At 42.2% G+C, this 26,173-nt stretch overlaps 1 protein-coding gene across 4 annotated transcripts in view; it reads right to left on the bottom strand.

Annotated features, from left to right (window-relative positions):
• The window catches only part of PIEZO2 (piezo type mechanosensitive ion channel component 2), a 455,796-nt gene that overhangs the window by 80,334 nt on the left and 349,289 nt on the right, over positions 1-26,173 (bottom strand). For all 4 annotated transcript variants that reach the window (XM_045065366.1, XM_004742696.3, XM_013051380.2 and 1 more), the window contains 8 exons: positions 25,133-25,306; positions 14,965-15,185; positions 12,922-13,082; positions 3,818-3,994; positions 3,418-3,543; positions 1,792-1,992; positions 865-1,069; positions 642-743 (listed from right to left, as the gene is read on the bottom strand). In XM_045065366.1, the coding sequence (XP_044921301.1) occupies positions 642-743; positions 865-1,069; positions 1,792-1,992; positions 3,418-3,543; positions 3,818-3,994; positions 12,922-13,082; positions 14,965-15,185; positions 25,133-25,306 (1,367 nt within the window). The remainder of the gene's footprint in view (positions 1-641; positions 744-864; positions 1,070-1,791; positions 1,993-3,417; positions 3,544-3,817; positions 3,995-12,921; positions 13,083-14,964; positions 15,186-25,132; positions 25,307-26,173) is intronic.

The raw sequence follows: 26,173 nt of genomic DNA, 5'->3' as shown, positions 1-26,173 counted from the left end.
GCAAGGAGTGGAGGTGAAGATCATGGCCAGTTATGGGCAGGCAGCCTCCCATACATTAAACGTGAGTGTGTGGAGGCAGCACGGTCCCTCTGGAGGTGACCTTCTTGTCTTAGGTGCAGCTGCTCTGATCTTGGGATCATCAGCCTGCCCTTGGAAGGGCCAGGGGCTACAGCTCATGCTCGAGCATCTGCAATGTGATAGTACATTCCTAGCTTCCACAGTCTTAGCATTGGCTTTGGTCTGCCCGCAGTGGCAGCATGAAAGATCTACTTTGCAAAAAACGGGGCCTCCCTCCACAGCTTACCTGCTAGAAGGTGGATAAGTAGAGGTGTGTGTGTATGTGTGTGTGTTGGGGGGAGCAGTTGGAGAGTGTGTGTGTGTGTGTGTGTGTGTGTGTGTTGAGAGGTAACATTATGGAAGTAGAGACGGTATTTCCGATGTTTACTTATTTATTTTGCAAATGGAATAGGGCCAGTAGAAGCCATTAAGGACTTGTGATATTAATGCATCAAGACAAGCTTCTTCATGATCACCAAGTACGCTGGAGGAAGCAGGGGCACTAAAGCAGAACCCATGAAGAAGGAGCAGCAAAGAGGAAACCAAACCCCAGCGCTCTGCGGCCCCGTGGCTCCAACACTTACAGACAAGAAACACGGGGTTGGGCCGCACGATGAAGTCTGGGAAGTACAGCCACTTTATGATGTTGTCGTTGAAGCTAGCCCCCTTGAACCTCCACGGGTAATCTGCAGGGACAGAAGTGGCAAAGAGTGAAATCAATGTGCTCCTCCCCTGCCCTCGTCCCAACCGTCCATGGCACCAGGGCTGGTCACCAGAGCGGCCAGCGCCCGGGAGGGGCCCACGCACCTCTGCAAGGGGCTGCAGGGATGCCGATGCAGATGAAGTACTGGAAGGTGATGATGCAGGCCAGGAAGCAACAGTACTTGGGCCAGATCTCTGCGATGGCCTTTCTTCTGCGCCGGTACAAGACAGCAATCAGCCAGCAGGCGTGAATCATGGCATAGAAATCCATTCGCTGGCCAATTACGTTAACTGACATTAGGAAACAGGTCTGTGTAAGGATGAAAAGAGGCAAAGAAAAAATCGGGTTTACAGGGAAGGGGAGTGGTGTCACCTATTAGCCCTGTGCAGGTGGCTCAGAGACCTGCACTGCTGAAGAGGGCGGGCGGGGGGGTCTGTCTGTGCATGTTCACTGGGTCTTGCCTCGGTGGGGTGTCTTACAGCATGAAGACTGAAATCTTGTATAAGTTACTTCCAAGGTCATTTCTGTGAATAAGAACCACTTCAAATCGTGGAGAGAATATAGCTACAATCTCTCCATGAAGCCTCACTATTCCAAATTCTTTCTATAAAGAGGCAGGCAGTGCCACAACCGTTTCAGGTCAAACCAGTTCATTTTGGCACAAGTTAAACTCTCAGAATGCGCAAAACACAGAAAAGATTTGTAATACGTTAAAGAAGACAGTGAGAATGACCAAATGATATCCACACATGTACGAGGCTACCGAGACCTAGAGAGGCCAAGTTCACTGGGGCAGAATATGGAGCACTGACCTTGGTCTTAGAAAACTTTTAACAAGGCCAGGTGAACCCTTCAGTAGAATGTCCTCCTGCTGGAATTGTGGGGGGGGAACAGTCATCACATCACGGAGATGGACCAGTAAGCTCTAGTGGCCTACTGGCCTAAAAACAGCAACAGGGATTTTCATAGAAAAAAGAAAACAAAAAACAAAACAAAACAAAAAAACAACCCATGTCAGCAAGGAAACTCACCTCCAAACCAAACTTGTAGAAGAAGTAATTTATGAAATATTTGGCACAATTAATAAGTCCATCATCTAGATGGAGTCTTGTAATGTCGTGAAAGATGGTTTTAGACACAGGGGCTGTGAGGTTGTTTCGACCTCGATAGTATTCCTGATGGCGGTAAATTGTAACCTCAAAGGCCAGAATGGCCAGCATCAGGAGATGATTCTACAAAGCAAGAAAACACAGTCATGAAGCCAAATGCTTTAGCTTGGTCACTTTAAGCAACCCCCATAATCAATCCTTTTTTCCTCCATTTTTGGTGTCTAAAAAAACAATGTTTATAAAATCCCACCTCTACAGAATTATTGCATTCAATGTTCATTTTCCCTATGGCATAGTAACAAGGTGGAGAAACTTGCACTGTGCCAATCAGGATAATTTCTGGGATGCTGGAATCTAGACTCTCTAGAGAGAGAAGGCCAGTGATGCTCATTCCTGTTTCCGGGAAAGTACACTAGCCACAGGAAGATACAGGGGCCAGCTGCCTTGGGAGAGTGATCCAAACTTACTTGCAACTCAAAGTGCAAAAGAGTCCAGGGCCATCTGGGAAACCGACAAAGCTGTAGGGGAAATCTTTCAACACCCCAGAAATCTGGCTAGAGAGAGCTCGGGACTGACAAGCATGCTGCTGACCATAATGTAATCATCATAATAATGAAAATAGTTCATGTTGATGACACCCCATGGGCCTTACACCATTCTGATTGCTCTTTTCAAGTATCAGTTGGTTTTATCCTTATAACCGTTCTTGATGGTGGGTGGCATTTATATTGCTGCAATTGATGTCTGATGTATGAGGGAAAAAAAAGATAAAGCTACCCACAAAAAAATGGGATGCCTAGTACTTTGAAAAATTCCAGGTGTTGAGTATAAATGCTTTATTTCTAAGGGCTTCTGTTGGTGTGGTTGGAAGACCGCTTAGATTACCCATCAAAGTAAAACAGGAATGGTTCGAAGTATGTCGCTTTTGTTATGGTTGTTTTGACTATTTGCAAAGTTTCTTTTCAAAGACAGGTTGTTAAAATCTGTATTACCTCTAATGATAACCAGCTGGAATTCAATTGAAAAACTGAAGAAAAAACTGTATTACTTTTCAACATAATATAGGTCCTTTATTCAACATTATAGAGAAACAATTTAGACAGCAAACATTTCTCGTAATGCTCTACCTGTTTCTCAGGAATAATCACTGTAGACAGTTTGGTATATTTTACTCAATATTTTTTTCTGCATCTAGAAGAAAGCATGCCATGCAGGGTGTACTGAAATTTGTCCTTTCTCTTAAAAAAAAGTTAACATATTTTGGATGTCTTTCAACATCTCATAGTATCAATCCACCTCAATCTTTTAGTGGTTATAAAAGATCCTAGTGAATATATTTGTCAGACTTTATTCAATTAATCCCAAACTCCTCAATCAATTTCTTTTCACAATGGGGCACTGATGGTAATGTCTAGTCATTTGTTTCTGACTCCAAATGTCACGTAAAAATGCAAGGTTATGATCAGTTGTGATATCAGAGTTCTCAAGGCAAAGGAGGTCAGGTGTTAACTGTGCAGAGGCTCAGGTGAAGTACAAAGGAGGTCTTACCCTCAGGTAGACAAGCAGAGGGGAAGACTTCCTCAGGCCCACCCATTCTGTTGGGTCAATAGGAGCACTGTAGAGCTGAGACTTGTTCAGCTGGTGGATGGGTATATTCGTCTGGTTTTCATTTGGCTGAAAAGAAGAGAATGAAGAGTTTAAAAAAAAAAAGTTGCTCAGATTGGAAGAGCTCAGATTTTTCTCCTCAACCTTTGTGCAAACGGACACGGTAGGACCGGAAGGGAAAGTTCCACTTCAGAGGGGAAGAGGACTAGGGCCAGGACATATCCAACATGGCAAGAGGTGACTGAGGGGCTGGTCAGAATGTGCTTGTGGGTGAGGGTTCCCCAATATCTGTGTCACTTCCCTAAAGACCAGTCAAGAAAAGTCCCCTATCTTCAAGGCTCACCAAGGAACAGTTGACAGAAAAGTTCTCGGGCTTAATGGTTTGCAGCTGGTACAACATTTTGCAAACGATGATCACACACGTCCAGACAGTGCAGACACTCGAAGCGAGACGACGCAGCTTGGCGTATGGCAGAGCAAAAGCCCAAGAAATCAAAAATACATAGTTGAACAGAGACACCTGAAAACATAAAAATCAGAAATGGGGATTAAAAAATACATAACACAGTACAACAGCCATGAAATGTGGCAACTCGATTTATTCAGTTCGGCAAAGTCTGATTGAGTTCCTGGCATGTACGAGGAATTGCCCTACATGTGTGTGTGTGTATGTATGTGTGTGAATGTGTGTGTGTGGTCTTATACGGTGGAAAGGTACATAACCAAGTAATGTAAGTATAACGTAGCAGTGGGTCAGTGATAGATGGAACAGGCTCCTGTGAGAAGACCCAGAAGGGCTCCCTGGCCTCATATGGAACTTCCAGAACATTTTCTGGAAGGGATACTACCTGAGCTGGGCCTTGAAAGATGCAGAAAGCTAGCCAGGCCAAGAAGGTGAGAAGTGTGTTCCAGGTAAAGGACATACAGGTAACAGGCAGGAAAGCATGAGGGAGCACAGAAGGGACAGGTGACCACAAACAACGGGAAATTCTGGAGTTATGTGGATGAATGGCAGCAGTAAATGAGGCTGGAGATTCAGCTGGGAGCCACACTTTATGAACCTTTTTGAAACCATGCTGTGGCCTTGGAACCCTCTGTGTGGAAAATAGAGAGTTAATAATTCCCAGCAAAAATCTTAAGGAAGGATTTTCATTTTGTTGAAATAAGTAGAACTAAAAAATGGAGATGCATCCATGGGGGTTCAGGGAGAGGTTGGGAGACCCAGTCATGGCTGCTGCTAGGAGAACCTGACCAGGGCCCAGGGCCATGGAGCAGAAATGGGGAGGAGTCACGGATTTGAGATGAGAAGTAAAACTAGATGGAGCTGTTGACTGGTTGGTTGGATGGTGGTTGTGGCTGGCGTACATGAGCGGGTACAAGGAACACCTCCCAGGTTTCTGGCTTGGGAACCAGAGCCCTGAGACAATGATAGTAACCCAACTGGCACAGGATCTTGGTGGGGGTGGGGAGCAGGTGTAAAGAGGGAAGTCTGTGACCACAACTTGGCTTTAGACTCTGTGTGTGTTTATCAATCGGGGAGTGTCCAATCATTTCCAGGGGTTCTCCACAGCCAACAGTTCATGGAACAATATAGAAGCAGAGCCATCTTACTCATCCACGGAAAACACTCAGGGGATTCAAATAATGATTCATATAAAATCGGATATTGTTAAGATAATGTCATAAGAGCATTTCATATTATCAGTATGAATTAACATTAATAGCATGCAGTCAGTTGATAAAATTCCACATGTTGCCAGGGCTATGCACTGTGGGCTATGAAAAGTATGGTCACCTGATTGGCGGCAGAACTACACAACAAGAAAGGAAGAGTCTCCAGGATAGTATTTAATTCTGTAATTTAGTAAACACTACTTTTCTACTTAACTACTCACCGCTGTCCAGGAAAGGAACCTCTCTGGGAATGAAGCCCTGAGGTATTAGGGTAATAAGAACTGCATTTCAGAATTAATTAAGGAGGAAAGAAATACCGCCCTGTGAATTCTACCACACTCACAAACACAATAAATGTTACATTTGAACAAAGCATGACTCTTCCTTAGTCATTGGCCAGAGTCATGTTAACTGGGATATTAAAAAACATTTCTTTCGTCTTCAATGAATTCTGTAAGCCTATTAAAGCTACTATGAAATTGTCTTGTTATTCCTTTTAGTATGTATTGAAGACACTGGGCACAAAAATAGCACAATGAAGTCACATAGAACTCTTTTAACCTTTGAGTGTTAGAGAAAGATATGTTTTAAGAAGTCCTAACTAGATCCAAGGTAGCATATCCTGTATGGATTCCTGGCCTCAAAAAACACATGGGTAGTGCCGGGGAGAACTGTGTAGACAGCTCGTGACAATCTGGTAGAGGCAGAGTGTCTGCCTGGGCTGAGACCAGCTGTATGGAAACATGAGGCTGATCAGCTGGTCCAGGGTTAGGGAAAAATGCCCAATGGGCTTTTGATCCAAACTAAGGCTGGAGGGACAAATAGTAGATATCCAGACAAGGGAATTGCAGGTGTGAGACCTTTTGGCAAGGGAGAATATGGGATGGACATCCTTGGAGTAGTAAGTGGCTCACCATGAGAGCAATGTGATCAGGGTCCCTTCAGAGGGCTGCTTTGGAATCCACCTAGGCTAGGGCATCTAGGAAAGAAAGTGGCGAAGGAGTCCAGGGCTGGATTGTGAGGGTCCTATAGCTCATGCCTGTGAGGACGGGAGAGTTGTTGAAAGTTTTTGAGTCGAGGATTAATGTGATCATATCTATGCAGTGGAAAGACTGTTCTGGTTGGCTGATGGAATCCATACAGGTAGGAGAAGAGATTGCTGCAGGGGTGGGCATCTGGTAGAGCGATCTAAAAGAGAAATGATGTGGAGGGAGGTGGTTCAGTTTTAGAGATATTGAAGGTGATTTGGGGAATTCAAGGATGAGGTCATGTCCAGCTGTCACTTGGAGATGCGAGCCTGGAGTTCAAAGACCGGATGGGATGAAGACATAGATGTACAATTCTTGCATATAGATAGTGAATCACAGGCGTTCAGGAGACCACCCACAGAGTGTCTAGAATCAGAGAAGGGGCTGCAGTTAGAACCTGGAGAAGAGAGGAGTTGGTAGGAAAAGAAAGAGCCCATGAATGAGGCAGAAGGGAGGGGCCAGGGAAGTATACTGTTTAAGAAGACCACAGAAGCTCTTCAAGAACAAGGAAATGATCGTCAACCTCCAATGTCATAGAGAATCAACTAAAAGGAGGTCTAAATAGCGACCGTGAGGTGGGAAAACACAGATTTGGAGAAACACCATACTTCGTCCAACATAAACATGGTTGATGGTGGTCTTATCCTTTCCCTGATGGTGGGAGTCTCGTGGAATGTACTTAAAAAACGTACAAAAGGCAAATATCTGGGCCCCAGCCAATATCTGATGAATCAGAATTTCTAGGGAACTAGTTGGTCATCCATGCAGCTCACATGTGTCCAGGTGATTCTTATTATCAAGAAATTTGGGGAAGTAATTTTATGCCATATGCTTTCCTCACAAAACACTTTTCCATAAATTGTCACTTTCTCAATATAAACTTGTAAGGTTTGAGACCACCACCTTGAGAGAGGAGCCCCTGAGAACTGTGGTCCCCGCTGTGTGTTGGCCCAGTGGGCCTCCTCCCTCAGAGCACCCGCAGCCTCAGAGACCGCCTCCACAGCACTTCCCTGCATGACATGCCCCTGTCTTGCACCCACAACCCTCCTGGGAATGCCGCTAATGTGACTTTGGTTTCGTGTACCAGCCATGACCATCAGACTGTGAGCCAAGGCAAGAAATGCGGCTTCCATGCCTTTGTGTTAACATCTAGCACAGTATACGCATTCACTTTATTGTAATTTAAGTTTAAGTGCGTGATTAAGGCTAAATGAATGATTAGTGAGACTGAAGATAATAACAAAATGTCAACTGGCATGTAGAGTAAATCTCAAGCTTGCAAAGATGTTTTATTCCTTTCCTTCAGCCAGTAAAACTTTACTGAGCTGACACAGTTGACAGCAGTCCCATAGGAGCTGCTCAGGATGCTAGAATAAGGTGCGATCCCTTCCTCAAAGAGTAACCCAGTCTCTCAGAGCTTTCTAGAAATTAGAAACATAGTTGCATATAAAAAAGAGGATAGTGTTTTTCATATATATATATATTTTTACATATACCATAATTATATATAACATATATAACATAAATAAATTACTATATATAAATAAATATGTATTATAAAAATAGAAATAAATATAAGTAAAAATTGCTATATGTAACAAAAATATTATAAATAAATAAAATTACTATATATTATAAATAAACATATTATAAATAAATATATAATAAATTTATTTAAACATAAATAAATTACCATATATATTATAAATAAACATATATACACATATATGCATATGTATCCACTATATATATGTGTGTATATATATGTATATATATATATTTAAAATCTAGGTCCTTCCAAAGTGGTGTCCCTCTGATAAGAGATACTGATGTAAAATAAAGGTCTCTATACTAAATTCCTTCTCATGGGCTCTTCTTCCTCAGACGCCCATGAAGATAAACTTGTAAAGGTTTAATGTTTGACCCCACAATGACCTAAGAAATGACTCTGAAAGTTTGTGAAAACAAGCAGCCTGCTGATGGCCTTAGATAAGGATGAGGATTTCACTGGGTTTGTTGACTTTGTTCTCATTTTGCCATTTACTGATAGCAATTTTTGAGAAAGGGTATCTTTTGTACCAATCAAAATTAATAAACTATGAATGGAAACATCATTGTGACAGAAGCATCAGTGACAGGCTTCTCTGGTTGAGAATGAGCCAAGCCTTCAAAGCAGAAAAGGTCCCTGAAGGTATAAATCAGCAATTCATAGGTCCACAGTGTTGGGGCTGCTGGTCACAGGTGAACACTGCCCCTGGAATTATGTGGCCTAGCTTCCTTCCTGTCCCCATCCGATGTGAAACCCTGGACACTTGTGTTTGTTTTCAGCCAATAAGATTCAGACATATCATAGCCTGGGTTTGGCACATGGCTCCTTCCAGGAATCAGTGTTTGGCCTTCTTCCCCAACTGTACCCATAAATAGAGAAAGAGTTCAAATAAAACCTTATGAGGCGCCAAGTTAGAACCGATGGAACCAAAACATTCCGAAATGAGGTGCTAAGCCAGCCAGGTAGAAATTTCAAATCAAAATAGTTGACGGGAAACCATTTAGAGGTCTTTCCAAGCTCTCTGGGAGAGTACAGATGGGTCAAGATGGTGAAGGTGACAGGAGGGAGTGTGAAGAAATTTCTTCATAAGAGGTGCTTCTGTCAGTGCTTGCCCATCACCCTCCCCACCAGACGATGGGGGAGGGAGGAAGGGATGCTATATTCTCTCCCCAAACCCCAAGCAAGGAGCTTCAAGAAGCACCAGACAGAGATGCTAATTTGTGTATTAGGGAGTCTGGACACCGTTGTCCAACTTCGCCCAGAAAGCCCAGCTGTCACGGACTAGGTGACCAGGACAGGAATTGCCTCATTGTGAGACACATACTCTAACAGAGCACAGACTGTGTGAGTGCATCCCTTAGACCTGAAGGGGGAAGAGAGAGCACCAGAGCCATCCTAAGTCCTGCTCCGGGGACATTCGTGCGTGGGGGATGGGACTCCGACAGAAAGGGTCAGGAGGAGCAGATGCTGGGAAACCAGGGGCCAGAGGAGGCCCACGAGAGAAAGGGGAGATTTAATCAGCTCCGGGTCAGTGTGAAGCCATCCTAAGACAGCACACCGCCATTCCCACCTAAGGCTGTGGTCCAGCATGGGAGACCTTGTAATAGCCCTTATTTCACTGGAAGGAGGGACAGGGAGGGAGGCAGTGAAGGAGGTGTGTGTGAGAAAGAAAGAAGCTGCTAGAAGAGGTAAGATATATCTCCACATCGCCACATGGTAAGAGATAGAGTGTTGTGTTGGTGTTGTGTTGGTGAGAGAAAGGGGAGTGCTCTTGCACTGTTGGTGGAAATGTAAATGGCTGTAGCCACTGTGGAAAACAGTGTGGAGATTCCTCACAAAGTTAAAAATAGGTCATCTAATTAGCAAGACAGGAAACAACATGTGTTGAAGGGGATGTGGAGAAAGGGGAACCCTCTTAGGCTGTTGGTGGGAATGCAAGTTGGTGCAGCCACTTTGGAGAACAGTGTAGAGATTCCTCAAGAAATTAAAAATAGAGCTTCCCTATGACCCTGCCATTGCACTCCTGGGTATTTACCCCAAAGATACAGTATAGTGAAAAGAAGGGCCATCTGTACCCCAGTGTTCATAGCAGCAATGGCCACAGTCACCAAACTGTGGAAAGAACCAAGATGCCCTTCAATGGATGAATGAATAAAGAAGATGTGGACCATATACACTATGGAGTATTATGTCTCCATCAGAAAGGATGAATACCCAACTTTTGTAGCAACATGGATGGGACTGGAAGAGATTATGCTGAGTGAAATAAGTCAAGCAGAAAGAGTCAATTATCATATGGTTTCACTTATTTGTGGAGCATAACAAATAGCATGGAGGACAAGAGGAGTTAGAGAGGAGAAGGGAGTTAGGGGAAGTTGGAAGAGGAGGTGAACCATGAGAAACTATGGACTCTGAAAAACAATCTATGGACTCTGAAGCAGCGGGGGGTGGGAGGTTGGGGGAGCAAGGTGGTGGGTATTAGAGAGGGCACGGATTCATGCTGAAAATAAAGAAATAAAAATAAAGAAAGAAGAAAGAAAGAAAGATTAAAAAACAAAACAAAACAAGTAAACCTTTGCTATGTAAACCGCCCCCCCCAAATAGGTCCTCTACCCTAGGATCTGGCAATTGTACTGTGAGGTATTCACCCAAAGAATACAAAAACACGAATTCAGAGGGATATGTGCACCCTGATGTTTGTTGCAACGTTATTTACAATGGCCTAATTATAGAAACAAACCAAGTCCCCAGTGACTAATGAATGGATAAGGAAGATGTGGTATTGGAGTATTACTCAGCCATAAGACAATAAAATCTTGCCACTGGCAACAATGTGGTTGGAGATAGAACATATTAGTATACTAAGCAAAGTGAGTCAATCAGAGAAAGACAAATACCATGCGATTTCACTCATCTGTGGAATTTAAGCAACAAAACAAATAGTCAAAGGGAGGAAAAAGAAAGAGAGAGAGAGACAAAGCAAGAAACCAACTCTTAACTATAGAGAACACGTGGGGATGGGTGCAGTAGGTGTGGGATGTAAGGAAGGCGCTTGTGATGAGCGCACGGGTGATATATGGAAGCACTGAATCACGGTATTGTACACCTGAAACTAATATCGCACTGTGTGTTAGCTAACTGGAATTTAATAAAAACTTAACAAAATAGAAAAACTTCCATCTTATTGAGGAAAAAAAAAAAATCAGAGTTTGGTTCTTTTCTGTGACCAGACCAGTCTAATTAATGAAGTAAGATTCTGTTTGCTCTCTGAGGTAACTATAGGACTTTCTATGGGCTGGAAATGATCAGAAAGTTTTGCGTTCAGGGACATGGAGAAAACTTTCTCTGTCGAATACATTTTAAAGGGAACGTAGAGGTCTGAAATGAAGTAATTTTTATGAGGACACCCCACATGTTCTGATTGCTTGATACTACAGTGACATTAGTAAGAATAGGCCATGAAGGGAAGCCCAGAGACCAAAGTCAGTGCACAGGAGAGACTTCATGATGTCCAAGGATCAGGCAGGAACTCACCCTTTGGGGCCAGGGAGCCCTCCTGTGGGCGGGATAACATGATGTGAAATGAGGGTGACGCACTTTGGGCTTAGCTTTCTCACAAGGGGATTCTGGCAGAGGTTAGCAGCAATGGAAGCAGTATTTCTCTAAGGCATGAGTGCCTTATGTGTCTTAAGGTTATAGGTGAAAGAGATGGAATTAGGGAGGAAAATTCTGGAAGTCTACACAATGTATGAATCTGGAGAGGGAAATGGTTGTATGCCATCAAAGGCCTTTTTCCTAATGGTGTAACAGGATGAACAGGTCATGATGCTTTATCTACTTGACAGTCTATGAACAAGACATTCTTGGGACTCATTAAGATGATTTTAACAAATATAAGTCTGCCTTTTATTTAGGATTTGTAAGAAAGGGTTATCATTGAACTCTTCCTTTCTCTTTCTGAACTCCAAAGGATGGATTTCAGATAGTGGATTTTCTGTGCTCTACTCACACTAATTCTCTTCATTTAATGCTGATTCCTGTCATAAAACTGTCTTCTTTGCAACAACTTCTCATGCCATCCGAAGACATCTCTGCATCAGATTTGGTTAACTCTGAAATGGCCTTTGCTATTTGCAGCCAAATGCCTTCTCTTGCCCTTCTTCATTGCTCTTTAATACTTTATCCTCAAATTCTTTCTGAATTGGTTAATTAATGGCTACAGTTAAAATGCTTACACATCTTTGTCTTCAAGGAATACACATAGTAGGCTTGATTTTAGTTCTAATTAATGTGTATACTGTTAACAATGGAGAGGATGTCCCTCTCTGCTATAAATCTCACAGGTAGAATAGTTTCTATTTTTTTCCACACCTGGCAGTGATCATGGAGGCATTCCAGATGGTTTGCATGAAGTCGAGAATGTTCTAGTTTAGACTAGGGAGCTCGAATTAAGGTTCATCCTTTGTTACCTACTTGTGAACCTTTTAGGTGTATGGTGGTACGGTTATATGATGTTATTATTTAACTTTTTTAAAAATTAGAGGCAGTGGGTTCCCTACTGAATTTTTAGAAGGCAAAGACTCCTCAAATTGTCACTCAAAACTAGTTCAGGGAAATGAGAAACATGTTTCAATTATCTGCTGAATAAATTGAGAGTTAATATCTTCACAGTCAAGGTCAAAGAACTATGGGCTGAATGGTGGCTCTCCTTCGAGAGGAGAAAACAGAACCACAATATAAGGTTGAAACGTGGTGTCTTGTCTCAAAACATCCATTAATAAACAAGGTGAACTCTGGCACAGATTTTATTAAATTTGAGGGCTGAGTTTACTCCTTGGTAACATAAACTGGAATATTACTGCTTTCCTCAGAGAGATTTTATGCATGGGTAGTACAGAAGGGCAGCCTGCTCTCACACAATTCAACTAAAGACTCTGAAAATAAGTCACCTTTCTGATATGACCAAACCAATCAGGAACTAAGCCAGAAGCTTCTTTCAGCCCTGCTATCTTTCCCATGTCTCAGGACAACCGTCCTTTGGTTTTCTGCATGTCAAAGCGTACGTGCTGTCTCTAAGTGTTGGTGCTCTAATGTAATGGGGATTTCATTTAAAATAAAATCTTAGAGTTGCGAAAGGTAAATGATGATCCGCTGTGGTTTTGTTTGGCCTGAAGACAATAACAAATGTCCACTTGCCTCTTTCACAGAAACCCAGATAATGTATGATGAAACGATTTTGATGATATGCAACTCCAAAATCCACCACACGAACACCTGCAGCTTGTGGAAATATTCCAGGAATTTTAAGAAGAGCACAGTGAGACGGTCAATCACCAGATGCCATTTGTTCCTTAAATCTGCAAAATAGTAAATTCACCCAAGAGCATAAAACGTTGTGGGTTTGTTTGTTTGCAGTATTATTTAAAGAAGATCTTGTAACATTCAGATGGGAAGGAGAAGGTGCAAAGTAATAGTAGAGGATGTATTTAACGAATAACAAAATCTGGAGGAAACGTGGTCTAAAGCTCCCATGGCATGATGATTTAGACATGCACTGAGACTCTGAGGGACAGGTTGCTTTCCTTAAATTTGTTTAATCAGGGTGAAGAAGTATTTTTTGACTTCTTAAAGTTGAGCTAAAATTCCCTAATTTCTTGGGAACATTAGGTAGCTGAGTTCCCTTGAAATGACATCTTTCTTGCTTCTGTAAGTTCCAGGGGCTTAAAGAGGGAGTGGATCAAGCTCACCGGTCACCCCAGAAGAATGAGGGCCAAGAATCTCTGTCTCTTTGCAACTGAGAATGAACACTGAGTGTCTGAATGACCCAGTCCCAATTCCCGAAATGTGGTCAGACTCACCCTAATCAAAATTTTTGATCACATTAGTCATTCCCTTCTTTCCACCTTGTGCTAAATAGTAATACTTTGCAGACTGGGGTCATGCTTCTGTCTATAAGGGCTTTCCTGGTCCATGTGACTGAAAATCACCATAGAACTATTTTGTGGCACCATCATGTTACCACATGTGTAGACAAAAAGCTCACCAGCCCAGACAGGTAAGACCTGAGCCTCTCTTTAAGGAGCTTCTTCTTCACATGGCTGGGGTGGTTGTAGCAGTTATTGTCTTCAGTTCTGAAAGTTTCAGTAAGGTCCCAGTTATTGTGAAAAATGCATATTTACAAAGTGACACAGATAATAGTTGATACAAAGATGTCAGTCATAACTGACCATAATTTAGAGTTGTAGATGGCAAGTGTATGAGGGAGTGTCAGAACAAAGGGCAGTCCACAATTTCTGGGGAGATCCTCTTAGTAAAGCTCAAAACCCTCATGAAGTAGTTGAGCAAATCTTAGTCCTAAGTCCTGGGTCCCATCGAGCTTGGTTCTCCTTCATCCTGAGGAAGACATGGAAAGGGCCATTCTGGGTCCCTCTAAGGATCTTCTGAGATGAGGGGGTAAAAGGGACCAGGTTTGGGGGAATTTGCCTTTGGGAGGGATCTTCATCCTTGTGCCTTTTCATTTTCTAATCCTTTAAAGCACAGAACCCTGGAACAGACTAAGCGTTCTGCCTTCTCTGCTCTGTTAGATAATGCGTCCTGGTCACCACATACATCTGGTTCTCGTCAAGCCCCATTAAACATTACCTCAAATCTATGAAGAACAACAGAAAAAAGAGCCCAAAGAATAAAGAGGGGGAAAACCTAAGCTGACAAGACAACAAAAAATCCTCTACGAGTTGGCTTGATACGATAATTATCCCATCGCTCCTTTGTTCCTCCAGTTCCCAGGTCCTGAAACAATTGGACCGAATTACAAGTATGTTCTTAATTACCAGTTCCCTGGGGAAGTTCCAGACTGGTTTCTTTGAGAATGCGTTTGAAAAGGCCTTGTCTAGAACCTTCTGAAATTCTACACAGCTGCCTGCCTCTGCTGCTGGTAGGAAACATCCCCAACTGAAGACACAGGTAGGAGCTACACCCACCCTGGGCCTGGTGGGGACACCTCTGGCAGATCAGGAGACGAAAGTCAGTCATCTGCTCTCTTCTCCTACCTCAGATTCACAAGGAAATGATGGGAGCAATTGGAACCACAATGTTGTAGCTATAGCAACTAAAAGACCGCACCCCAACTTTTACTTCATGGACTGGATCAAATCTCTATCCATTGGGAATGTGTCTGTTTCATTCACTGAGTCTGTCAGGCAGGATTTTCTAAGCAGCTACTGGTAGTGGGCAGGTTACCTGAAGTCTCTTCCTCCTCATCCTCCTCTTCCTCTTCCTCCTCTTCTTCCTCCTCCTCCTCCTCGCTGTCTTTCCCAAGCTCAGCCTTCTCAGCCTTATAAGGGCATCCCTCTGATTTGTCGTCCCCAGGCTCGGCCAGCTTCCGGATGTCCGGCTTCTCCAGGCTGGCAGTCAGATTCATCATGGCGAGGTCCGGAAGGCTTCCTTCAGGGTGGGCCAGTCTGTTGGCAGAGAGCAGCTGAGTCAGCGGAGGAAAGAGCGCCAGGAGAGATTGGAGTTGAGGGGGCAAGTAAAAGGAATAAAAATCAGTAAAATAAAAATCAGTGCAGGTACACAGGCCTTGCAATGTGGGGTCGTTAGCATCTTGTCACTTTTTTTTTTTTTTTTTTAGCTCTTTCTAAAAACAAACTGTAAACTCAGTTAGGTCTTGTTAGCTTTTCCAATTCAGGTTCTAGTGATTAGTCACTATGGAGAGCTATCGACACCTAAACTTGACATTTTTCCCAGAGGAGAAAATGGTCAGAGTTTAGGATGTAGAAGCATGAAATGACAATCGTGTAGAGCAAGCATTTCATGGCTTCACGGGGGACTTACTCATTTTGGTGGATTGGTAATTTTTTCTTGATGCTGCTCAAAGTAATTGAAATAGAAAGGAAAAAGAGGAGATGAGAACAGAAGAATTAAAAGGAATGTCAGAGATCACACATCATGCTACATATCATCCACTATTGCATTCCTGTATGCGGATGCAGTGGTCCTAACGCCAAGAGCATTCCAAGATGGCGTCAGTAGCGTGCTTTGGCTATGAACCCTAGGCTTGGCCACTGAGTTGAGAGTGGGCAGGATTGCAGGTCATAAAGGTGGAGAACGGAGAGACAACAGAGGCAAATCACATCATGCTTTTTAAGGAATGCAGCCAACCATCCCGCAAGAATCCAGTCATTCACACTCCAAATAGGTTTTTAAAAATATATATATATTCTTAAATAACATGTAATCACAATCAACCTTTTGCACAGACTTATCCCACTCTGCCGTCATCTAAATCATAGGCAGTGGAAGCAAAATGCTTTCGGGAGTAAGAAGTCAGTATCACGTGCCGGCCCGCGGGCACCAAGGTTGACTGAGGGACTAGCCATCTTCGGGAGACAGGGTGTGACAGCCCGGGTGAGGCATGGGGACACAGTTTCACCGAGCCTGGACAGCACCAGGGGCATTCCAGCTTATTTCGTGTTAGACAGTAACAAGTATCATCTTCCTCCTACATTGTTAAAAAGTATCTTTTTTTACTCATAGCCAATTTGAAGAAACATCTGTGGGCAGTAAGGAAATATCATGGAATCATCTATTGGAAATACTGATAATCTTCTCCATTTGTAATAATAAATTTCATTTCTAATAATATATTTCAGCCTAGTTCTAACAGGAAGGACAATTAATAATGTTATCCTATCTGTATAATTGTGGGCTCCAAGTATATTATTTAATCTTTCTGAAATTCATCTTTTTTTCTATAAAATCAGTAAGTTTGACTAGATAAAAATCTACACTTCCTTACAACTCACTGATTTTATATTTGAAACACACCTGTGATGCTGGGAACCTACTGCAATGACTCAGCATTGTCTTTAGACTTTCCGAACCTTTATCATTCAAAAGTAATTCCTCTTAACAGGGTGCCAAGCAGGTAAATTATAGGGTGCAGAAACATTTTGTGAATTGAAGAAAGACAAAATGTCCTGAGGATGTTCCCACATTGGTGGAGGGAGTTATGATGACGTACCCCCTTCTTATTTTCCAAAGCTAGACAATCCACTCTCCTGTCCTTGGGGAAGTCCCCCCAACTCCTGAAACTTCAATACCACATTTTCACACCAGCACTGCGCATCAAATTCAGGGGTCATACGCGCTGTTCTTGTTTTGCTGGGACTTGGCATATGAAATGGTGTTAAATGTAGAAGCAGTCAGTTGTCACACAATTGTCAATATTTATATGTTCTCTGCAGCACTGGTAGCAGGTGCATTTTATAAGTGAAAAGATACTTCTCATTATGACATTTGGTGGAGGGATGACCATCTTGGAGTGCATTTTTCCCCTCTACATCAATACTGCCATGACTTTGCACTGACAAGAAAAAAACTTGCCAGGGATTAGAGTTAATCAGTGGAATGAAACTTACAGAGATGAGGCTGTTTCTGCAGCTGTCACTCTGGGTATGTAACAAATAGCCCTCAAGCAAAGAGGCCCCCAGATTGTCTTGCCATAGGTGGGACATATTGAGGGGAGATTAGGGAATGAAGGAATCAAAGAAAAACACTGGAGTAAACCTAGTGGAAGTATGTCTAGAAGATTGACTTCAGAAACTCATAACAGTCCACAAGAGATCGAGGACTAGATAATGCTGGGGAGAGAAAAGAACATAGTATCTGCATCTGAACCAATTATCTGTGTATTTCTGTCTAACACGATCCTTAGGAGGAAACAGGGCATGTAATTCCTGGATGCCTCCTGGAGCAGTCTAACATCAGGAGCTCGTAACGGATGACAGAGAAAGAAGGGAAACCTGTATTGGGCTGTCATTTACTTGACTGTAGGAGTCTGTTAACTGAGAAATTGCATGAGATAATCTGTGTTCATAAAATGTGTACAGATGAAAATATTTTTAATGCCTGATTGGGGTTTACAATTTTAAAAAGGACACCTAAATAAAGCCTTTCATTTTTCTTCCTTTTTTTTTAATAGCAGTTTTTTGAAGGTAATACAAAATAATGTTAAAGCACGCTCACTGGAATCAGAAAGACTCAGAATCAAGCCTCAACTAGACAACTACTAGCTAGATGATTTAGAAAAACTCCCTACCCTGTCTCCCAAGTCTCAGTCCACTGATCCGCGAAATGGAGTAATAGCTACTACCTCACAGAATGCTGGGAAAAGTAAGGTGATTTCTGTTAAGCTCTTAACACAGTGCTTAGTACACAGAAAATATTTTTAAAATAACCATCTGCTCATAGATCTTCACATACCGCTTTTGTTCATTTGTATCATGAGAAGGCGGAGTTAGAAATATACCTATGCAAGGAACCTCATCTTGGACTCTAACTCTGTCATCAGCACATTGTTAACTGAACTTGTATATTACAATGGCCATTCAGAAGAAAAAGCGCCAACGTTTCTTCCTTGGAAGTCTGTCCCCCCTACTCTCAACCTTCTGTGCTGTCTGCTGACTGCTCTCCACCTACCTTTGCTGAGGCTGGGCTGCTGCACAGGTGGGGCTGTCGGCCCAATGTGGAGTTCATGGGCAGAACCAGCCCCCAGTTTGCCATAGTGAACAGCTGGACTGAATCTCTTGGAAAGCCTAAGTACCTCAATGTAGATACTCCCCCTCTCCCCTGCCCCCAGTCAACTTTCAAATGGGATCCTTGTTTTCCAAAACGTAAATGAGTAACCATGCTCCCTGAAACTTACAATACCTACAATACTGGTAACTGGGTGACGATCCTCATGTGCAAGTTATATAATCAGCATTTGAAGGAGATTTAAACTGGATTCTCCGAGAACTCCCTCCCCCACTTCCTTAAATCCCACTTTTTGCAAACCTTCCCACCCCCCTACCCCCGCTGTGGAGTTCATTTTCTATTCTTTTGCATTGTCTTTATCCACACCTATAACTTCCTTGCCTTGCTTTTATGATGCTCCAGGCTTGGAGCTGTAATCTTGTCACTGACTGACTGTTTCTCCTGTTGCATTCTAACGAAGCAGGTGATGTTCTTCTTCCTGTGTCGTCATTCACTCTTTCCTTCTGCACCCACAGCTTTCTTTAAACTGTCCTCAATGCATGCATCTCTCCATTTGTATCTACATAATTTTATTCTAATGATGGTTCTGGGGACTCTTCCTTTGAGGGCAGAAAGCCAGTCTTAACGCTCCTGGGCTCCCTTGAAAACTGTAGCACTGGACTTGGTGTACAATGTGACTCACTGAATATTTGGCCAATGGCTTCTAGGCACTGGATGGGCATTTTTATTTGAAACAGAAGAAACAAATTATGTTACATGGATAGTTGAAGAGGCTTAATTCTGTATTAGGAACTGACTTTGAGTCAATATATGAAACCACATATTAAGGTAGTTTCTGTGAAAGAAAATGGGAAGTCTACCATTACAAAAACTCAGTCTAAATTCTATTCATTTTTATGACTACTCTAATTTGGAATATTTGGCAATGTAAAGTGCATCCACCCTATTCATTAGACTATTAGAGGAAAGAGGTGTATTGCAAATTTCTGGTGTTTATAATTGGTATTTAAATAATCTTTATACTGCTTAAGATTATTTTCTAGAATGCATACACGCTTTTAGAAGTGCTCACAGATGAGCACTTGATTAGTAAGTTTAATATCATATCTTAAATGTGTGTGGTAGTAATTCCCTCTGAAAAAAATATACTTGACAGGTTTGGGTATGATGGCTCTAGTTTCTGCATTTAAGACAGAAATGACCGTTACTTCTTTTAAAACATTCTAATTCATTTTGTTTAAGAATTCAGTTGGAACTTCCCCACAAGGATTTGTATCAACAAAATTTTAACCAGTCATCCACTGTCCTCACCATCCCCACCTCATACCTTGTTAAGTCATGTCTAAATTTTAATCAACCCAGAAGCTGAAAGTAGGCATGTCTTCTCTTTCATCCAGACCTTACATTTACAAACACATTATTCTCCTTATGAAATAACACTGAACATACAAAGAAGAAATTATGGGAGAAAGCTTCCTTAATAAAAGGATTGACTTACTATTTTCATCAAGACTAGGTCCTGTTCAAAATTGGACATGCTTTACAAACAGCCTTTCAGAAGAGCAGTGAGGGAAGAGTTTATCCGGTAACATCCTCCCTGGGGAGTAACTATGGCCTATCTTAATATGAAAAGGAAAGATTCCACTGCAAAGAAGACAGTCCTAACAGTGGAATATTTTGAGTTTTTAATTATTTTAGGTAGATTTTGATCATTCTAAGAATTCCTGAGCATATTCCCTGGCCTTGTGACTTGGGTTAATAAAGATAGGCTTTTTCTCAAGAGAGAAGTCCTAGACATCCGGAACCATAACTTGTATCAGCCCCTACTGTTGGAGCACATCAAACCAACTTCTGCCTTCTAAGGTAGGTCCCAGCCATCTCCTCATATAGCAGATGGTAAATCCTTTATGGGAAGAGATAGAGAGATAGAGAGAGACAGAGATGGATGGACAAGGGAAGAGAGGGAGAAGGATGGATGGGCAGGTATAAGAGTAGAGGGGAGTGAGGGGGGGAGGAGGGGAGAAGGCGGAGAGAGATTGAAAGAGAAGCTCCTTATGTTTGAAGAGATGACGTTTCAATAGTTGCTCAAGATCCCCAGCTAGTGTCTATCAGCTAAAAACCCGAGGTTGACTCCTCTCTCTCAGGATGTCAACAAGAATGGCTCCCCAAGGAACCAGCCAGTCTTCATCCCTCTTTCTTCAGCGATCTGCACAGTGATGCATTAATGTTTCACCCTTCTTTCTAGAAGTTTTGGCTCCCAAGGTTTGCTATGTGGTTGTCAGCCTTGGAATTTTACATAGGAGAAAAGCGAATGGAATAGAAAACCAACAGATCTTTCAAATATTTAATTTGTTCATTGGCTTTCTTGTAAAATACGTGTTTTTATGACCTACATCACTGGCTTTACTACAAATAAGATAAAGTTATAGGAGTGGCTCTTTTAATTCACCTATTTAATAAGGTCAGGGTAGCTTTAGGAAATTAGATCTCCAAAGACCTTTTCTCTGTACTCTTAGGGAAGTTGAGAATAACTCTGCAGACAACACTATCAAATCTTACTCTTTATTATGTGTGGTCATTTGCATGTTTTATCTCCCCAGCTGAGGGATAAGGCTCTAAGGCAGGGCCTTGACCCAGGGTCCATCTTTGCATCTTTTATGAAATCTGGTGACCTAAAAGATCTTTCTTCAATACGCTGATCTTTTAAGTCAAGGTATATTTGTAGAAATCGATGTCTTAATTTTCTTTTAACCATACATTATTGTGACTATTATCACTTTATTCAGGAAACATCTACCGAGGGTCAACAGATGGGTGAGGCCCTGAGGTTAAGTGATACATGGACACGGGGTGAATTATTAATACAGGGACTCCGGCCGAGGAGCTGACGCCTCTGGCAAGGGAGATAAGACAGGCAGGCAGACAGTGTCAGAAGGCAGCAGTGATGAAGTGCTGTGGAAATTCAGAGGAAGGGCAGATTCCTCGTAGCAGGGAAAGTTGGCATTTGTGGGCAGGTTTGTGGCGGAGGCGGTTCTTGAGCTGAGCTCTCAGTCACGTGTCCAAGAGAGCGATGATGAGCTCTCAGGCCAGCGTTGGACTAATTGACCAAAGAATGAAATTAATGGGGCATCTGTTTGAACCAAGACCAAAGGCTGAGCACCAGCTGAAGACCCTTGGCAACCTCCAAGTCCACTTGCAGCACCATTCGGGATAGATACCAAATGGTCTGGTTGGCACACTACATCCATGAGCATACCTGAAGACCACTATCCCCTATCTGATGACATCATTTTTCATTTGCAAAACAGCAAAGTGTTTAACACACCACAAGACCATTAGAAAAAAAAAACAAACAAACAAGAGAGAAAACATTGACATACCCACCTATTTATTATTAGATAAACGCGCCCATTGACTTTGGCATGGCTACGAGGTGAGAGATGAAAGCCCAAGGTGGCATGGGGATGGGGCGACAGGTGGGAGAGAGAAAGAGGAGACCGTTAGAGAGGAAAGACGCAGACTGTCTCGCAAGCTTTAAGGCATCAGGTGCTCATCGATACTCCCGTGCACGAAGAGGAGTCAGGGCAGCAAGACTCAGGAGAAAGGAGAAGTTAGATATATTCAGGAAAAAAATGCTTGAAGGTAACAAGTCGCTCCATTCGTCTCATCCCTCCCCTCAACACACTTGACTAAAGATTGGTAATGTTTAAATTTTCAGAGCACAGTTATCAAATAGGAGACAACCTAAAAGATGAATTCTTGCTCCTTCCCCCAAATTAAAAAAAAAGAAAGAAATCTTCCTAAGTAACCATAGGCCACATAGTATTCTTTAAGTTTTCTAAGACTGAAGTTAAAAAAAAAGTCATTTTGTTTCTCTGTGCACTGGAATATGTTCTAAAACAAAACACGGATCAATTGCAGGGATGGCTACTTAATGACATGATGAATATTTCATACATTATCATATATATATGTTACCATAGACTGTAGTTATGTTCTAATAGTATATATCTTATCAAGATAAGTAAAATAATATTCCTGAGAACACCTGCTTAGAAATAATAATAGTTTTTTTTTCTATTATCATGTACATCCAAACATTTTCCATAGTGTCAACTTCATCACTTCTCTAAGGTTAAACACAGTAAAGTCTTCCTCAGACACAAGTGACATTTGCCTACACAACCTATGTGTGCACAAAAACACAGCACACACAAATGGTGGACAAAATGGGAAAACAGCAGCTGGATATTTACAGAAACCACGGTACTGGAATCAATGTTAAGGAATACAATGAATTAATTATTCCCAATTTGTGGGCCAAGTTTTGGAAAACATTTACTAAGGAGGTGGGAGCAGAGAAGGCAAAGCATGCCAGTCAATCCCAACTCTGTAAATATTCTTTCTTTTCATCATTTTGATCTCAATGTGGTCATTTATTACGGCTCCAGGGACAAAAATTACTGTTAGTAAGGAAAACACTAGAATGGGAACAAGTTAGTCAAAAAGATGGGATGTGTATCCTACGTTCAAAGTTAAAAATTGGGGACTTTTATATTACACTGTTGCAGGAAATTCCAAAACATGGAACTTGAGTTTGACCTGAAATTTGAACCCTTTAAGGCCTAGAAAACTGTTTTTTTGAAGACTGAAAATGAAAAACCATGTTCCTAACCTCTTTAGGTAGCTGGTCTTTTATAGCCTCTCATCACTCTACGTTTTCTTGGAAAAGTAACTGCTTAAGGCATGCTTGGGGTTAAGCCATGGCCACGAGGAAGGCAAGCGATGACCGCAAATGGCTACAAATAATTTAGATCTTTCTTTTCTTGTCATGGTATGGAGCGTGAGGGCTGTGCGTGGAGCAGCCATGGAAACAGGGAGAAATTACCTCCACGTGAGACTGTAGTCCTTTCCAGAACCTACATAATTAAATAATGTTCTACATGCTTCCAGGGAGCTCTGAGGATCAAATTCCGTTTTCACATACCCTAGGTCTCAAAAATTGTGATTCCTTTGGGCTTGTACAATCCTTGTTGAGCTGCATGGTCTTCTGCAAAACTGTGGTCCTGAGAATCTCAATTTTCCTGAAAAACTGTAACCCGTATCTCTATCTGATTGTGTGACATTAGATTCAAAGACATGATAATAAAAACAAGGGCAGGAAAAAAGCGCCTACATCCTGGAGGAATTCTGAATAAGAAGAAAATAGAGATCCAAGGCAAGAAAGGCATTTAGAAGAAGAAAAAAATTAAAGGCATCATTAGCTATCGCCAATCATGATATTTCTTTTACAAACATGCAAATATCCTTTGCTGACCAACAGGTTTTTCTTGATTATTGAATAAGACTTTTTGAACAAATAGTGAGGGTTTATAATGAGATAAAGCATGTTACCTCTCAGAGTTAAATATCAAATTTTATCCCTAGCGTTCGCAAGCAATGTCAAAAACGTCATAAAAAATACTTCCACAATTACTGATAAATGTTACTTCCCTGTGCCAGGGCTGCGTTTGTAAGCTTTTAGTCTTAGGGTGACTTCTCCTGCTAACTCCTGCTAACAAGTTTGCCTAGAAACCATCTCTCCTAGGGGGCTCCCAGACTTCCAATAACTACCTTATTTTTCCTAATGTTTGATTATCACTGAGAGCAGTCACTGACCCCATCAGGGCCCTCACCATGGCGGGGCATTGGGAGGAGACAGGTAATCGCTGAGTTTGCTTATTGATACAGCCAAGACAGAACAAGAAATAACAGTTGCTTGTTGACTCTGGATTCTACTGGTTGGGAGCCATTCACAGACTGAAAGGCATCTGAAGCTTACTCAGCTTACGTCCAAAAAACACAATACGAATATGGAAAAGAAATCTGGCTGGCTATCCATACACAGACAGAGATTATAAAATGGTTTTCACCACCAAAGACGGGTTTTGGAGTCATCTATGACTCTAGTCCCTAGTATAGCAGAAAACCGAACGTCCAGTGGTTCATAAACTGTGCGAGATGAAATAAGACTTCATCTTCTTTTGCTGTACTCATTGTTTCCCTTGAAAAGTTCAGAGCTAAGTCAAGGGGACTAAGGGGATTGTCGGCTGGCATCTACACTCCCTGGGTACAGCCCTTTGCTCCCTCAGTTGCTCAACAAGGGTTTTTCCAGGAACTAAGTCATCAGCTAAAACTGAAGCAAAGAGAGAAATCACCATGAACGTTCATCAGAAGAATGCTTGCAATTTCCCTGTGAGAGACCCGACTGTGAGATTTGTGATAAAACCATTGTGGTTGCAACACACACGAGCGGGGAGAGAGATACCTCATCTGTTGCTTGTAAGCGATTTATATATTTACAGATGAGAAGACAACAGAGAGCTGATAAAAGCAAACACTGTCTTCACTTTATTTCCTTGCACGTCATGCTGATTTCTGGTAGACTGCAGATTTTATCCTTTTAGGCGAAGTTCATTTCCAAAGCTGAAAGGAAAATTCTGCCCATCGTTTTTGGTATGCTCTCAGAAAACTCATCCTCTGAATCAGCCAGATTTCCTAAATGTTCCAAAAACACATCACAGCCCAGACACAAAATATCCACCACCAACTCTTAAAGTATTTGCATCCACGCAGCTATTTTAAATCTACTCACGTGAGGATCAAGATCACTTGGTATTAACCAGTCCTGAGTCACTACGTAATGTTTCAGAAACTGCCATCAAATACGCCACATTTTTCTCTCATTTCTTATTTTCACTCACCCACGGAGAGCTCAAGGGTGAAACTCTAAGGTTAGTTATTGGTTTCCCGCAGGAGGCTCCTCCCCGCTGAAGTGAGTCAAAGCTGTCTTGCCCAGAGCAAGAGGCTCGTGCTTCTTGCAAGCGCTCACCTGTAGATGGCGCTGTCTTCCTTGCTGGGAATGGACTTCAGGTCTGTGAGCTCCAGGAACCGATCATGGAAGTAGTGAAGGTGTAAAATGCACACCAAAAGAAAGGAGGTGGGGATGAAGATGCGAGTGAACAGCTCTGCCACGGTAAACTGTTTTAAGCCAAGATCCTCCAGCCTGTAAAACAAAACAAAATGAAACAAAACAGAAAGCGAGTGCTTTTCTTTCCTTTTTTTTTAAAAAAAAGATTTTACTTATTTACTTGAGAGAGAGAGCATGAGAAGGGAGAAGGTCAGAGGGAGAAGCAGACTCTCCATGGAGCTGGGAGTCTGATGTGGGACTCGATCTTGAGACTCTGGGATCATGACCAGAGCCTAAGGCAGTTGCTTAACCAACTGAGCTACCCAGGCCCCCAAGAGTGCTTTTCTTAGGCACATTGGTTTTGCTGTGGATCACATCACCCTCTTTCACCACCCTGTTATACCATTTCTTGCAACCCCCACTTCCGTGCGTTGACTTTGATTTTTGTCTCCATCAATCCAACTGACCTGCTCTCCCAGAGGTCAGAAACAACCTCAATATTGCTAAATTCAGTGACTGCTTCTCTGTCTTTGTTTAATTCTGCCTCTAGTCCTTCTTGAAACAATTCTGGTCTTGGTGCCGCCACACTGGCCTGGTTTTTCTCTTCTGTCACTGTTTCCTCCATTTTTTTTTTGTTTGTTTGTTTTTAATTGGACCTCCAGATGTGACATAGCCCCAGACTTCAGTGCTGAGTATCTTCTCCAGCTTATTTCCCCCCCACGTTATCTCACAAGTCCCACTTGGACACTATCTTTTCTAATCACCATCTTAGCACCAGTGACTCAAATATGCATTTACAGCTCTGGTTTCTCCTGTGGACTCTCATGCCCAAATATCTAACAGAAGTTCTTTTGTTTTTTGTTTTTTCCTATAGTTATTTCATATTGAGTGTCTTCCAAACAGTGTTCTTGATTTCCCAGTTTTGCTCAGTCACGCTGTCCTGCACCCCTGCCCCCCCCCACA

The sequence above is a fragment of the Mustela putorius genome, unplaced genomic scaffold (genome assembly GCF_011764305.1).
Source record: "Mustela putorius furo isolate JIRA1106 unplaced genomic scaffold, ASM1176430v1.1 tig00003858_pilon_pilon_pilon, whole genome shotgun sequence".
Classification (NCBI taxonomy): domain Eukaryota; kingdom Metazoa; phylum Chordata; class Mammalia; order Carnivora; family Mustelidae; genus Mustela; species Mustela putorius.
This window is presented reverse-complemented; position numbering and strand designations above follow the sequence as displayed.